Source organism: Austrofundulus limnaeus, unplaced genomic scaffold, assembly GCF_001266775.1.
Source record: "Austrofundulus limnaeus strain Quisiro unplaced genomic scaffold, Austrofundulus_limnaeus-1.0 Scaffold829, whole genome shotgun sequence".
Classification (NCBI taxonomy): Eukaryota; Metazoa; Chordata; class Actinopteri; order Cyprinodontiformes; family Rivulidae; genus Austrofundulus; species Austrofundulus limnaeus.
The window spans coordinates 11,842-27,461 of record NW_013953231.1 but is presented as its reverse complement, the minus strand read 5'-3'; the positions used below and the strand labels follow the sequence as shown (position 1 = coordinate 27,461).

General features: G+C 41.1%; 1 protein-coding gene across 11 annotated transcripts in view; it reads left to right on the top strand.

The window, feature by feature from the left end:
* Positions 1 to 15,620, top strand: part of adgrl2b.1 (adhesion G protein-coupled receptor L2b, tandem duplicate 1) — an 82,308-nt gene that overhangs the window by 55,940 nt on the left and 10,748 nt on the right. For all 11 annotated transcript variants that reach the window (XR_001312139.1, XM_014028915.1, XM_014028907.1 and 8 more), the window contains 8 exons: positions 2,233 to 2,416; positions 5,265 to 5,387; positions 6,132 to 6,337; positions 7,751 to 7,924; positions 10,414 to 10,623; positions 11,539 to 11,759; positions 12,500 to 12,566; positions 14,807 to 14,898. Coding sequence is in view for 10 of the 11 variants with exons in the window: in XM_014028915.1 (XP_013884369.1) it covers positions 2,233 to 2,416; positions 5,265 to 5,387; positions 6,132 to 6,337; positions 7,751 to 7,924; positions 10,414 to 10,623; positions 11,539 to 11,759; positions 12,500 to 12,566; positions 14,807 to 14,898 (1,277 nt within the window). In the remaining variant the exon portion in view is untranslated. The remainder of the gene's footprint in view (positions 1 to 2,232; positions 2,417 to 5,264; positions 5,388 to 6,131; positions 6,338 to 7,750; positions 7,925 to 10,413; positions 10,624 to 11,538; positions 11,760 to 12,499; positions 12,567 to 14,806; positions 14,899 to 15,620) is intronic.

Below are 15,620 nucleotides of genomic sequence, written 5' to 3'. Positions count from 1 at the left end.
ATATATATATATACAGAGCGTTTCTTAAAACCAAAAAATTGTTTGAACCACCAAACAAGTTTGAATGAAACTTGCAAAAACTAATCACTGTGTCGACTTTAGCCAATACAAAAATYTCTCAAACTCAGTCAGCTTTACAGATATTGAGCTAAAGTTTGACGGAGCAGCTGAGAGTGATTCACAGCYTGTACTTGGAGCTTGACATTTTGTGATCTTGCACAAGATTTCACATATTTGACCAAAACAGCTGCAGCTTTGTCAGTTGTGYACAGGAGATGGTTTTAGTCTAAAACTCTGACGTGAAATCCCAGTTAAAGTTAGAAATACGTTGAATGCTACGTTTAATAATCTGCAAAGCTTTACTTGAAGGGTGCCACACTTTTTAAATGGCATTCATTAATGACCTCTTCYATGTCTAGGTGACAAATTATATGCAAATTCAGTATATGTGGGCCCATTATGAGTGCTAAATTTGGTGTAAAAACAAGGCAATCAGTGAATTGTTACCAAAATGTCTTTTACACCAAAGACAAACTCGCTTTTTCTAATATTCCTAAGTGGTATGCAAGTCATAAATATAACGATGAGTCACAGCAAATGTACACATATGTCACATCTATAAATTAGGAATTTAATTAGGCTTGTGTAGTGCCAATTATATGCCATGGTTTCAAGGCGCCTCATTTTCCTCCTGTTTGTCACAGCTGCAGAGAAAACTACTGATCGTATTAGTCAGCAGGCTCATCATCTTTTGTTGCTCTTGTAGTCAGAGCAGCTTGAACGTTGACTGTCCCGTTCAATGAGCCCTCGCCATATGTTTCCCAACGGCAGCGCCCACCCCCGAACTGAACCCCCCACGATTTGTAAACTGACCTCCACCCGGGCGAGAATTAAAGAGGATTCAGTTGGAAGACAGGTCCTTTCTTCACAAGACAAATTAAACACAGACTCTTTTTTTTCTTTCTCTCTTCGTCCTGCCTTTAGATTTTATAGATTTTTTGTGGATTGCTTACCTGTAGGTGGGGGAGTAAGGCCATTTAGTGTCTGTCTAGTTGTAATGACTCCAACCTTGTAATCGCCTCCGCCTGCCGTCTCTCCTGCTCTTTCTCTTACATGCACAGCAAACACTCCTTTCACAGTCACAGCACACACGCTTCAAGTCGCCTGCAAGGTCAGGGCCATAGAGATTGATTTTTGTGCTAGAACCCAACATATAAAGACACAATGAGCGCTCTGTGTCTGGATACAGTCATTACTGCTGTGGTTACCGTGCGCTCGGCGGTTAGAGTTTGTGGTTAATCCTCTATCAGTGGTCCACTTTTGTTTATAGTACAGGCATACGGATAATCTCGTCCCTGGTCAATTAGTATTTTGGATAATCACAGCCGTGACTAATTGGTGCCGTGAACGGGGGCTTGTTGTGGTTAATTACCAGTATTGTGGTGGGGTCTGACTGTGGTTAATGGCACCTATGGTTAAATTGTCACTCTGAATTATCACATGAAAAGCTGCTCTAGATCCCAGTGTTTCTTTCTTGTTTTTTTGTGGGATTAAATCGAGTTAGTCACGTTGTTTCTTCATTCTGCCATCTTGGAGTCGTGAACTCAGCCCATCCAGGGTCAGAGGAAACTCTTGTTTTATCAACATATGATACTCGTGTGGGTTTGCTGGAATGTTTTGCTTACTTAGGGTTTATCAGAAAGCAGGAAATTAAAGGATTGTTATTAAAAATAAGCAAAGCCCTCTGTCCTATTTTGACTTACACTACTACTCGGGACAAGGATTTTACGATAATGCCCCCCTTTCCTCCAGGAAAAATAGCATCAGAAGGCCATGTTATGGAAACAAGAGTATCGCTCTTTCAAAAAACGGTGGCTTAAGAGAAAAGGAAAAAAAAGGGAAAGAAAAAAACCATTGTGTTCATAGCTCTCAACCTAAAAATTCTGTCTCAAGGGAATTCTTTAGATAAAAGCTACATTTTTGTTGCAACAAAGAATATTAAACAGTACTTAATATTTTTTTATGGTCTTGAATTTTTCAGTTATCCTCAATCAACCCTCACATCTTCAGTTGTAATGATATATTCTAGTTTCAGTCTTTGTTAGTGTCACTGTTACCCCTTCATGTTCTATTCATCGTTTGCTTCCCGGTGCTAAGCACTTTGTTGTCGAGCCCGACTGTTTGACGGGAGGCAACAGCAAGCTGACGTTTCCCTTGTCTCCGCGGGTGTAGGCAATTGTGGACACTGTCGACAACCTCCTGAGACCGGAAGCGCTGAAGTCTTGGAGAGACATGAATTCCACCGAGCAAACGCACGCCGCCACCATGCTCCTGGACACCCTGGAGGAAGGCGCGTTCGTCCTGGCTGAAAACCTGATCGAGCCGGCCATCGTCAAAGTGCCTGCAGAGAATATCAGTAAGTTTATATGTCTTTAACCATTTCTGATGCTGATTATATATTTTTTATTGAGTCGTGTCTTATTTAAATCAAAGTCCAAACAAGAAGCACTCGGAGAGTGCAAACCTCCGCCAAGACCAATTTTCCCCATCCTGTAATAGAGTAAATGCACAAAGGCAGAGATGGAAACACATTTGCCGAATAAGTTCTGATGTAGTGAACATTTAAGCAGGCAGTATGCACGGAATTTCTTCCCGGTGGAGTCCAATGTGAAAAAAAGAGTCAGACTCGTCACCCGATGTTTTTCATCATCAAACTGGTGTTGGATTAAGCTCCTAAGTTTTCATCAGTTACATTTCACTGTGTAAAACGTCTGTTTTATCCCCTTGCATGAGTTTGTAATGGTTTGACTCTCTTTATAAAGTGCTTCCTGGCTCCCCCCGTCTCCAAACTTTGAGGCCCGGCAGCTCTCTGTTAACAAGTCTAGTAGCGAGAAACTGTTTTGATTGTTTTTTTTTTTTTTTTTTTTTTGGAAATGTGGTGTGTTTGAGGAAATGGGAAAAATAGGTTTGATGGTGCAGTCACGCACTTCCTGGTCACAAAACGTTCTCTAAATGTGCACCAAATGTGTAAAAATGCACACAATGTGACAAAAATTATTCATCATTAAATCTGGTTTTAACTTTACTTTTATAAAGTTTGAAGTCTGTGCTGTCCAATCCAGTTCAAATGAACACTGAAAGCTCTCACTGTTTTTTACAGAAGCCCTGTGAAAGCATCACAGCTTTGCCGATCTCAGAGGATTAAAAGAAAAAAAATCCTGTATCCGCATTGTGATGCGGAACCTCACCAAAATGTAATGGTGTGTTACTTGGGCCAGTAACCACATGTGGTAAAAATGTCATGACAGTCCACAAGTTTTTGAGTAATGTTGTCCACAGAAGGAACGACAGACAGACGGACATATGCGACCGAAAACATTACCTCCTTGGCGGAGGTAAAAATAAGTGTTTTTACATAAAACAAAAAAGGCAGCCTTGTATTTTATTTCGTTCAGCTTTGTGATGTGAACTGTCATGCTTCTGCTCTCTGTTGCTATGGCTATGGTTCCTCACTCGCCCTTTTTGTCTTATGTCTCATTGATTTTTAATCTTTCATTGTAAAGTCAGCTCATTTGAACATGGGCTGTGGGATGAACTGTTCGGACCTCTGGGGGCTAAAACAAAGAAGCCAAGTGAATGGCACTGTTTTCATTCAGTCAGCTCTCTATTGGCTCCCTCCAAGCCTTCCCCATTAGGCGGCCGTTAGCTGTGCTGATAACGACTAGTTCTGTCTCTACCAAAAGCACTGATTAATATGTTCACATAATATACTGTATATTGACCATTCAATCTCTGCATTCAGACAGCATTTATGAGCTTGTTGAATTCTCGTCCATATGCCCAACGAGGATAATATTTCAGCGACCGAGCAGAGCCGGTACTTAGAGAGGGGAGAAAAAAAGTTCCTGTGCTTTCACCTCCCTCATTCAGTGGAATGCTGTAAGTCTTATTTGCGATATTTTCTTAGCAAGCACGTCAAAAGGCCTGAGTTGCGTTCATTGCTAGTTAAAGTGGAGGGATGGTTTCCCCCAAAAGGAGGCGGGATTATTGCGCAGATGTGGGGCTCCACTCTCGTGTTAAACATCCACTTGTAATGTCGAGACGTAAATTTCATACCAAAAGATTTACTGTTTCTTTACAGTAACAGTTCTCCGCCTTGATTCATTGACATACATGGTAATATTTTATAAATCTGACCCGATCAGAAGAAGTATAGAGCAGAGCAGGTCATGACTTCCTGTTATTAACTGATGTCCTGTGTAGATTTTAATATGCAGCTGTAGCTTACAGTTGGTGAAACTGAAAACTGCACATGGGCAGCTTTATGAGAAGTGGCACCACACTATAAAAAGTGACAGTTCGCTAAGAACGAACAATTTGAAAGTGCAGGTACTGCTTACCACTGAATACTGGCTCACTTTGAGAACTGAGCAAAGCTGCACTCAGAACTGGACCGAACACCTGACCTTTTTTTTTTCCTTTGCAGAGTTACAAAGGCTGAAAATGATTGTTTTCTCTAGTTAGCAGATCTTTGTAGCGCAAATTGTTTCTCTGGGTGAAAATCAAGGACAAAATGAAAAGAAGTGGGGCGAAGCGAGAACGTGGGTGCAGAAAGCTATAGGCAGAGAGGGAAGGGAGCAACCGGAGTACAATTCCTCATCTCTGTCTGTCAGAAGCTGTCTATCTGCAGAAGTGAGGCCGTTTCTGATGGGAAGGAGTGTGCTGAAACGTGCGTCCTCCTGACCCTTTAGTAATTTCACACATCAAAGGGAGCACCACCCAGCAGCTGGCATGCAAGAGAGAGGGGCTGCAAGAATTTGGAGGATTTTCACAGATTTGCTCATCCAGCCTAGAGTTATCTGAGCCCACGAGGGGGAAAAAGAAAAAGTGAAAGTAAAAGCTCAATGATATGTTTGATCCTATGAATATTTGACATTCATGCTGCATCCGGCTGTGTGCTTGCATTTACTCATCCTCCTCTGCAGCCCTTGTCGTTATTTTTCCTTTGCTCTTGCCTTGGAGGCTTTCACAATGCCAGGAAACAGCTTAGTGACATGGTTTTTTTGGAGTAAATGACACCCTGCGGGATTTTGCCTATAAGACTCAACACTGTTACTGTTACAGTGAACGTCGAGTCTTTACAGACACTCCACTGGGCCTTAACGGTGGAACTGTATTCAACAGAGTAAAAAGCTTTTAAAATGTTGCCGCTGAGTTATACATCTCTATTTTTACCTCCTCTCTGACTTCCCGCCTCCTCTCAGTGCTTGATGTGTACGTGCTGAGCACCGACGGTCAGGTGCAAGACTTCAGGTTTCCGCAGTCGAGCAAAGGCGGAGCGACACTTCAGCTTTCCTCCAACACGGTGAAAGTTAACAGCAAAAATGGTAAGAAAACTCCGCATACAGACTCACACATTTTGTGTGTTGAAATTCTCCAGTAGTTTCCAAATAATAGCTTTTTTTAAGAAAAACAGACTTTTTGAAACCACTGTGCACTGGTATTGCATAGTCTTGTTGCAGCTACACCAGCACGTTTTAAATGTCTACATTTGCAAAAAAAAGAAGAAGAAAAAAGATTAAAAACGTATATTCCCCGAGATTATAATCAACACTTCAAATCAGTGTGGTAATTTATTTTCTAAGCCTTGTTCACAGATTTGTTCTTTGCAAAATTAAATCCTTATAATAGTTTGGTGATTATCGACCAAAATCCTGAACCGTTTTCTTTGTGCRAAATTCAATGGCAAAGAATAATTTAATTAGACCATCAACTGTAGGCACAGCACATGGTAAACTGCCACCCCTGGGGTGTGTTGTAGCTGATTCCACACTGCAAAATGAAGTAATGTTGAAAATAAAAAAAAGGAATTTGCAATAATTTATTGAGAGTGAACAGAACTTGCTGTGCTGCACAACAGAGCTCTGCCTCTCATCTGTCTCTGTGCATGGCGGGGGTAAAGCATCAGCACTAGCATGCTCTTTAGTTTTCTTCTTTTGTGTAAATTCAAAGAGCACCAGTGAGCCCAATAATTCTTCCCATATATACAGTTTTTCTGTTTGAACTGAATTGTGTCATTGTGAATTTTAGCCCTGTCTGATCTTTTTATTTTCCTCTGTTTTTGGCTGCAGGTGTGGCAAAGCTGGTATTTGTGCTCTACAAACACTTGGGTCAGTTCCTCAGCACTGAAAATGCCACACTGAGAGGAATGGGAGACCCGAACAGGCACAACCTCTCCCTCACTGTCAATTCCCACATCCTGTCAGCCTCCATCACAAAGGAGTCCAGCCGGGTGTTTGTGGCCGACCCGGTGATCTTCACACTGGAGCACCTGGATGTAAGTCTCCTCCTGCGATTTGACCTGACCACACTATAGACCCAAACTGACAAATACCCAAGTGATGTCATTCTCTTGTGTATAAAAGTATAAATCTCTGACTTTATATTCCCAGGGTGGGGAAAGGGTCAAATAATAACGGACTGTATAAATTAAAGGCCRAGTWTTCTTTGAAAGAAAATATCACCCACCACCTTCCATACCAAAAGTTCAACACTAACATAATTTTATGTTGAGAAATGAGAGTTAGTCTTTTTGGTTAAAACCTTGAAAATGACGTGCACAATTTCATGCAATATCACAAGCTTCCATACTCAGAGTATGTGTTGTGAATAACACTTATCTACTATCACATCACATCTGAGCAACATATCTGTAAAACGGACTGACTTATAGTCATTTTTGTGTTTTCTAAAACTCATTGGTCTGTAGTTGTAAWCTTGAATGGGGTGGGCTGCAAATGTTATTTAGTTGTGGAAGTGTGATTATTTCTTGACAGTGTCTTTAAAATCCATCCAATGGTTCATCAGATAGTTTGGGAGCAGACAAACGTGTTTGTTTATTTATTTATTTATTTATTTATTTATTTATTTATTTCATTCATTCATTCATTCATTCATTCATTCATTCATTCATTCATTCATTCATTTAACTTGGGTTAAATAAAAAAGTATGTGTTGTGAAGTTGGCTTTGGAGGCCCTTTTGAAATAGGTTGACTTCAAAAGTTAATCAGTTGTAGATGTTCATCCACTTATTCATTTCTACTAGTTTCATTGTAATTCCTGCAATGCCTCTTAACCAGGGATGCAAGGATACGGAAAAAATTCACAATTCGGTTCGGTTCGGTACTTTAGTCTCACGATTTGATATTTTTTCGATACAAAAAAGAGAAATTTCCATGCCCCTTTTAACTTGTAATTTATTTAAATTAATTATGAACATTTGTTTAACCTCAAAAGTCCAGTTTTTAAATTAAATGTTGCTGAAACAGCAGGTTTCTCAGTGGATCTGCGCTCAAAATGCAGCCTAGGTGGAGTAGTCGAACACAGATCCACTGATCCTTTAACACAGAGCATCTTCAGAAGACAAGTTGATAAAGTAAATTTAAAAAATCTGTATTGTTTGATACAAGTGTGTACTGAACCTAAAGCACTGTTCGATACGGTTCGATATGGGTACATGTATTGTTGCACCCCTACTCTTTAAATATATTGGTAACAGACAGGCACACAAAGACTCACACAAACTAGCTATAACCTTATCGTCCACATTCACATTTCAGCACTGAGAGATAATAATTGACACTGACCCTCTAATCTGACATCTTTAAAATGTTATGGTCTATTTCTGTTCGTTCATGCATTCAAATGCCTCGCCATTGATATATTTTGCCTTTTCCTTTTGCCTTGCAGAAGGAGCACTATTACAACCCCAACTGCTCCTTCTGGAATTACTCCGAGCGAAGCATGATGGGCTACTGGTCCACTCAGGGCTGCAAACTGTTAGAAACTAATAAGAGCCACACCACTTGCTCATGCAGTCACTTGACCAACTTCGCCATCCTCATGGCTCATCGGGGAAATGTGGTAAGTGGCCTTCACCTTCTGTGGTTTGCATGGGCTATTTTTCTTTCTCAATTAGTTGTTCTTCCTCCTGTCTCGTCACATGATTTGTTCACACATGGCACGGGCAAAATTGGCTTTTCAGACGAGATAATTAGATTATAGCTGGAGGAGAAGGTAAGAGTAGGGAGCAGGGTGGTGAAAAAAGAAGCCGGGCTATCATTTTAGAAAAGCAATACTGCGACACGGGATAGTGTTATCAGAAGTTGTTTTTTTTTACCTGTGGCTCATGTCTAGTATTTTTCCTTCATGTATGCATACCTGCAAATCATGGGAAACAGTGTAACCTTGGATTAAATTAACATTTCCACTCCTCTTGAAGTGGCCAGGGATCTATTTGGTCGCAAAATGCAATTACAATCCAATTACATGATAAATAGCATGTGTAGCAAGGACCTAGCCAGTAATAAATGTAAAGGATAAGTATGTGGTTTGTTTAATAGTACGTTCCAACTCCTGAACTCTGCGCCTCTCATCTGTCTCAACCTCAACCTTAACCACAGCTTGAAACCAGAGCCCAGATGCAGGGCTTTGCCTCACACCAAACCCCCTACATATCACCTCAATAGTAACTCCTGACCTCAATATAATTACAAATATCACAGGAGGAATTGCCTCACTTTCAGGCCACCAAGTCTTTGAGTAATATTTCGTATGGTCAAGGCTCAGGTTTTTTTCTTCTTTTTTTCTTCTCCTCCAGATTTTGCCCAGTGCCTCACCTTGAAACGCACTCAGTTTTTAGATCTTCTGAAACGCTGCATGATTCAGCCACACGGTTGCAACTCTTTGAGGCCGATTTTTCTTCTGATGTCGCTTTCTGCAACACGTGCTGCATAAAAGAAAAAAAAAGATGACTGAACATGTTCAGCTCGGCTGCCAAATGGCATGAAGTTCAATTAGGGGCTAGTTTGTCAGTCCAGTCTATATGAACTCGAAAAACATCTGACTCTGGTATCAGGTTTTGTATTTATCTTAAAGGAGCAATATTATGTGTTTCTCAGGCATATATTTAAATACTATACCATAATAAAGCAACTATGTCACCTTTAGTTGTTATTAAAATGCTGTTTTTATGTTTAAATAGAAAATAAACTTATCTTCTCATCACTTCCTCTTCTAAATGCCTTGAAACTGTCCTCTGTCTCTTTAAGAACCACCTTCCGCTTCTGTCCCGTCTCGTGCGCACTGTGATGCAGTTTACTCAGCATCTGAAAATACATTTCCTCAAATGTATTTTGAATCTGAAAAGAGCTTCACTGAGTGAGCAGTAGTGTTAAGGCTGGTTTACACTTTTTGTCGCACGTCTTTTACCTCCCGCTGAGTGACAAAAAGTTGCGCAACTTCCGTCTGCACACCAGCTGAGATTCCCCGGTGACAGCTGTCCTGTGCATTGCCCCGAGTCAGCACTCCGAGATGTAGAGGTTGCGGCTCAGAGCGTGTGATTGGTRCAAAGTTTGTGAGCGTTTTTGTTTGGATGTCATATGTTGTGTCACACCGCTACCCGCTACTCACTTCCAGAGGCCAGTTTTTCTTTCTAAACATGGATAGTTTCGAAGAGAAACTCACCGAGGCGGTCTGGAGGAACAACCATCTGTCACTCCTCTACTGCARTGGTGCATGCTGAAGGTGAGGAGGAGAGATCCGGTGGGGGAAAAAAACAAAGATCTGGTGGGCAAGTTTGTCGAAACAAGAAGCGGACATTCAAAAATAGGAGAAGTGTTTTTCGTCATCCATCTCCCACCTCTGTTGAACCAACAAGCTAAACTCGCAACTAGCAACTAGCAGTTATTTACATGTTAAGCTATGCGTGTGGGAGGGCAGAGGGAGTGATTACTATAATGTATCCCCCACGTCTTTTCCCAGTATATATAAACACTCAYTGCTGTTGGTGACACACACGCAATTACGTCATTGCTGGGCCGCAGCCTCACGTCTTGCATGAAGTATAAACAAAGCTTTAAGAGCAGCAGTTTAAGTTTCACTTTCACTTTGCTCTGTTACTGCCGAGAGCCTGCAGGAGTCATGGGCGCGGTGTGTGGGGTAGGGTGGTGTGCTCCGTGATGAGGAAGCTCGGCTTAAAGACGCGTCCCAGGGGCACCAAAACGCGTTTCTGATCCCCACCTGTCGTTTTGCTCCTCAGCATGACTGCCTAAAAATGCTGCAGGATCTCTCAAACATGCATGAATGAGTCAAAGCAAGGCTTTGGGCACGTTTTTTATGAGAGTATAACATTATAACATGATATAAAACTCAAAAAAGTTGATTTTACATGATATTGCCCCTTTAACGTGTCTTCTTTTTATGTTATGATCTCCTTGTTTTAGCTAAAAATAAGCAAACAAGCAATAAATAAATAAATAAATAAATAAATAATGTTTTTGAAATTCACATTAGAAAATGTTGTTTTTTTTTACTCAATTCCGATTATGACAAGTGCACATGTGTTTCTGCAGAGGGAGGGGAGCGTGCACGAGCTTCTTCTCACCGTCATCACCAGGATGGGTATTGCTGTGTCTCTGGTCTGCCTGGCCATCAGCCTCTTCACCTTCTGCTTCTTCAGAGGCTTGCAAAGCGACCGCAACACCATCCACAAAAACCTCTGTCTCAACCTCTTCATTGGAGAGCTCCTTTTTCTTGTGGGCATCAACATGACAGAACCGAAGGTACAGCGAAAATCGGTTCTTGATTGGACTTGTCTCTTCTGATGCAATTAACCTTTACATGCCAGAGTTTCCAAAATTAACATTTAAGTGCTAAAAAATTACAATAAGTTAAAACTAAATAAATAAACAAACAAGAATCCACCTGTGATGGCTTTTAACAACTAGAATAAATATTGTCTTTATGGTGTCATGGTTTTTCTGTAAATGAATCTGGAGAAACTATAGGATCTATGGGATCTGCACATTTTCAGTGCAGGCAAAGGCTGCACATCCTCTCAATCCTCAAATGAGTATTTGAGGCGTTTGGTCTTTCCAAATGTGCATTTTCATAAATATTGTATTCTCATTTGATGTGGAAAAATTATGTTGATAAATTATTTAGCTAATTAATTATTTATATATGGTAATTACATTTTAGATCTCACTGTTTTAACATAAATCCTGTTGATTTCAAATATGCATTAGAAAAACCAAATAAAAAACTGTTGTTACTTCAGGACACAGCACCATCTTGAAATTGAATTCTGTCCATCTTGTAAAGGTAATTTTAGAAAAGAGGTCACAAAGCATCATAGGTATTGATTTGCTGCTTTTATACCTATTTGGTGAAGGTAATTGCAATATTTGCTTTTGTTTTGCTTCAATTTGCTGGAAATAAATAAATGAATGATTAGATGCTAAATGCTCTACTTCACTAGTGAGACTTTTTTTTGACAAAGTGGGCGAAAAGTAATCTCTTTGAAACAAGTAAAAGTAAAGGGCTAGCATTCCTTCAAGGAATACAGAAATCCCACTGSCTTTTACGCCCTAGTCATAAATTCAAACCATCTTGTGTTGAGAAAGGACAGAGCTATGAGCAGTTTGATCAAACCTTGTAAATGATGTTCTGCGTCGTGCTGTGTGTTGCCCCGTCAGCTGGTGTGCTCCATCATTGCCGGAGTCCTCCACTTTTGCTTTCTGGCCGCCTTCACCTGGATGTGTTTGGAGGGCGTGCAGCTCTACCTCATGCTGGTGGAGGTCTTCGAGAGCGAGTTCTCACGCAGGAAGTACTACTACCTCGCCGGCTACCTCGTCCCCACCGTGGTCGTGGGCGTCTCAGCGGCCATCGACTACATGAGRTACGGCACCCAGCGGGTGTAAGTGCACCACCTTTTGCAGAGGTTCTTCTTTTGCAAAGATGGAATAAAAAATGTATGTATCAGGAGTCCCCCTGCATTGAGACACACCCACGCAGCATGCATAGTGCGGTGCGTGCTAATGATAGTAATAGCACAAAGAGTGGTCCACCTCTGTTGACAAATTTATAGCCCAGCACTGTTAAAAGAGGAGGCTGTGAGCAAGGCAGCGGCATTAATGAATGTTCTGGCTAGCTGTACTGGTCTGCAGGTGTTTTTTTTTTATTTTAATCCTTGAAAGTGGATAATTACTGCCCRTATCAGTGAAAGGTTTATGCACTCCTGTGCTGGTTTGTACCCAGGCATTAAGCTTTATGATTTGTAAGGCTTTAGTCCTCTAATTTATAGGAATTAAGTAAAAAGCACTTTTCAGTGTTTTATCTCATGTATCCTAATAAATACTGACCGACTCGTATCCAGCACACGTTTTTTTTTTCTTTGAGTCTTAGGTACACACAGACACACATTTGTAGACTGTGAAGTCATGAGTTCAATAACCAGTGCCTTTTACTCGGCAGCTTCTCATGGCAACAAGCCAACACCCCCTTAAGGTCGAGTTTTCTTCTTTGCGGTCAGAAGAGTTGCCTTTCTGTTGGCCTATCATGTAGCCACCTCTTCTGTGCACTGATCGATGAGACACAACTATGTTTTGGCAAGGAAATGATTTAACGAACTAAACGCGGCCTTTTTTCATTTTGCAGCTGCTGGTTGAGAGTGGATAACCATTTCATCTGGAGCTTCATTGGACCCGTGACCTTGATAATAGTGGTAAGTTATAAATTTGCGCATGCTAGGGATAAATTCTGTACTCTTTCTTTCCGAGCGACGCTTTGAAAACAGTTTATAGATTTTCTTTCTGCATGTGCCGGCAGCCTCTTAGCTCTGCTTTCTCCGATCAATTTGCATGAAAGGAAAGTGGTCCCATTATAGCTGACACGAGGACATCAGTGTCCACTCAGCTATGAAATCCTATGAAATCAGAATTGTTGAACAGTAACAACGCGGAGCTTTTTGGACCCCTCGGCACAACTAGAGAATACTCCCTGCAATCAAGAGGAGAAATCGTTTCAGGCATGAAGGTCATTTGCTCAGTGGGAAAACAAGGGGGATGTTGGTTGGTGGGTGGGTGGGGMTGAACATGGAAGTAATGAGTGGGTGGGCCAGACAACCATTACCACAGCGCATTGCCCTGCTGAGGATCATGACACATCCCTAGCCAATCGGAGCGCGCAGACATCTCCATCTTCACTTTTTAATATTTCATGCAGAGTACACGGCATTTGCAACGCGCGTAGACATGCACACGACACGCATGCACGAAAACAAGTGCACAGTACATATCCATAAAGTAACACGCATGTAAATGAGTCCAATGGCTGTAAAAACATGCAAAAGCATGAGGAGAGCTGCACTGGCAGCACTAGTTTTTATGTGCTTTATTTGGCAGAGAAGTAAGAGACCTGAAAACTGTAGCGAATGGCTCCTTAGAGACTGAGCATGTGGAGGAAGGAGGGTTTGGGTGTGTGTCAGTGTGTGCGTGTGTGAAGAGACGGGGGGGTGCAGTCTGCCTCAGCGTTCTGCAGCCGTTCCTCCTAGCTCCTTGCCTCACTGTCCATCCGTCCGTCTGTCTCATCAGATCTGTGTCATCACTCATGGCTGTGTTAAATGCATCTCCAGCTTCTCGACTCATGCCGACATAAATTGGCCCCAGTGGCCAGGAGACCAAACTCTGTGATCTAAAAGCCTCTTTCTGTCTTCTTAGCCACCCCCTTTTTTTTATTTTTCCTCCCATCTTCCTCCCTTGCTGTTGTTGGCATGCATCTGCTTTTCACTCGCACTCTTTTGTTTCCATGTAAAGATCGTCTTCTGTGGCCTTGGAGTTTTTCTTTCAGAGCGCATCCACATGTGGTATYATAATCAGGATCTTTCTGCCTGTAAATGAATATAAAATGTGGCYAAAAAAGAAAGAAAGACCATGTTAAAACTCTTCTTGCAAAGTCATGCTTTTTTTTCATTTWSTCTACATTTACAGTACATTTATGTTTTAAAAAATGCATGATTTGTGCAAAAATGGAACTGAAGTTGTTTTTTTAAGAAGGGAGCCTCAAATCTCCTGTTGTTTTTCATTGAATATTTACTGCAGTACATTTGTAAGGTTAAATATGGTATCAGTCCAAATAGAAGCTCATCCCCTCCCTTTTTCTTTGTGGCTTTGGGCCCTGCAGTGCTTACAGAGAAACATCCTGAGAGCATGGAAACCTTTCTGGATGTATGGCTTGACTCACTTAAATATTCTTTTTTTTTCTTGGCCTCAGTTAAACCTGCCTTTAAAATGTGGCATACAGCTCTATACTTTCCTTTTCCCCGAATGTTTCCTGAAGCTTTTAGCTGTGACGTTTTCGATTTGTTCGAGGCTTTTCGTTTGTGCGTCCTCGTCTTGTGTAATTGCACTCCGTGTTTGGGATCGACTGTAATGACAAACACGAGAACGAAGACAAACACCGTTTGTGGCTTATGTCGAAGCCTTGAGCTGTGTGGAGAAGACCAAAGTGATAACCTCTCACTGTTGATTTTTGTCTTTGGAAGCCAGAGTGCTRTTGATCAGCACAGAGGTATTAAATTTTCATAGTCCTCTCACTGAAGGTATGAGTGTGTTGCTCACTGTAGAAGCAACACCACAACAGTTTGCAATGTGCTGTGAAATATGCTTAGATCCTACCTCATGAGGGGTGAAGTTTCTTCATTGAATGATGCATATTATAGTAGCAGCAAGTACAGTTCTTTAAATTTTAATCCTTGAAAATTTCTTTTCATGATCATTTCTCCTAAATAAAACCCGAGCACGCTGTTTATTCTTGTATTAAGAGTGTCTCTGGAGTGTGTCATTTGTGCTTGTTCATGTGAGAATAAACATAACCTACAGTATCTAACCCTGCACTGCCAACGCAAGAAACTGGATGCTTTCCTTAGTGCAGTCTATTAACCCTGATGCACATCTGTTTTGACAGGTCAATGTCATCTTCCTGGTGGTGACGATGTACAAGATGGTGAAGCATTCCACCTCCATGAAACCTGACTCGAGCAGGCTGGGGGGTATCAGGTGAGTGGGTGTCACTCTAGGAGATGAAGAGGCCGGCCTGTTGTTGCTCGATGTCAGGCTATGTGTGTGTGTGTGTGTGTGTGTGAAAAGAGAAGGGATAGGGGAGGGGTGGAGTATGCGAGGAGAAAAATAATATGCACCATCACTGCTGATCCAGCCTTCCTGCTATAATTTCAAAAAAGCTGCATTTGACCTGCGCTTTTACATTAAAGGGGCAATATCATGTACAATCAACTTTTTTGAGTTTTATATCATGTTATAATGTTATCCTCTCATAGTAAACATGCCCAAAACCTTGCCAATTTCAAGGCATTTAGAAGAGGAAGTGATGAGAGTATAAGTATATTTTCTATTTAAACATAAAAACATCATTTTAATAACAGCTAAAGGTGACATACTGTATATATTTTATTATGGTATAGCATTTAAATATATGCCTGAGAAACACGTAACATTGCCCCATTGACTTATTTTCAGGCAGGCTGACAGCTTCCCCATCAGATTGGATTTGTTGTAATAATTTTAGTTGTTTTTTATGATTTTAGTATTTGAGAGTACATTGCCTGTTTTATTTCTTCATAACTGCATTTCTGACCTTTTGCCATCTTTTTTTTCCATTTGGCTCTGTGCGTGCTAAGTTTATAGTTTTTTGAATGATTGATCGCAACCACATGTCTTGTAGACTTTAAAATGGTTAAAGTGTGTGTGGAGGGGGTGGGGGG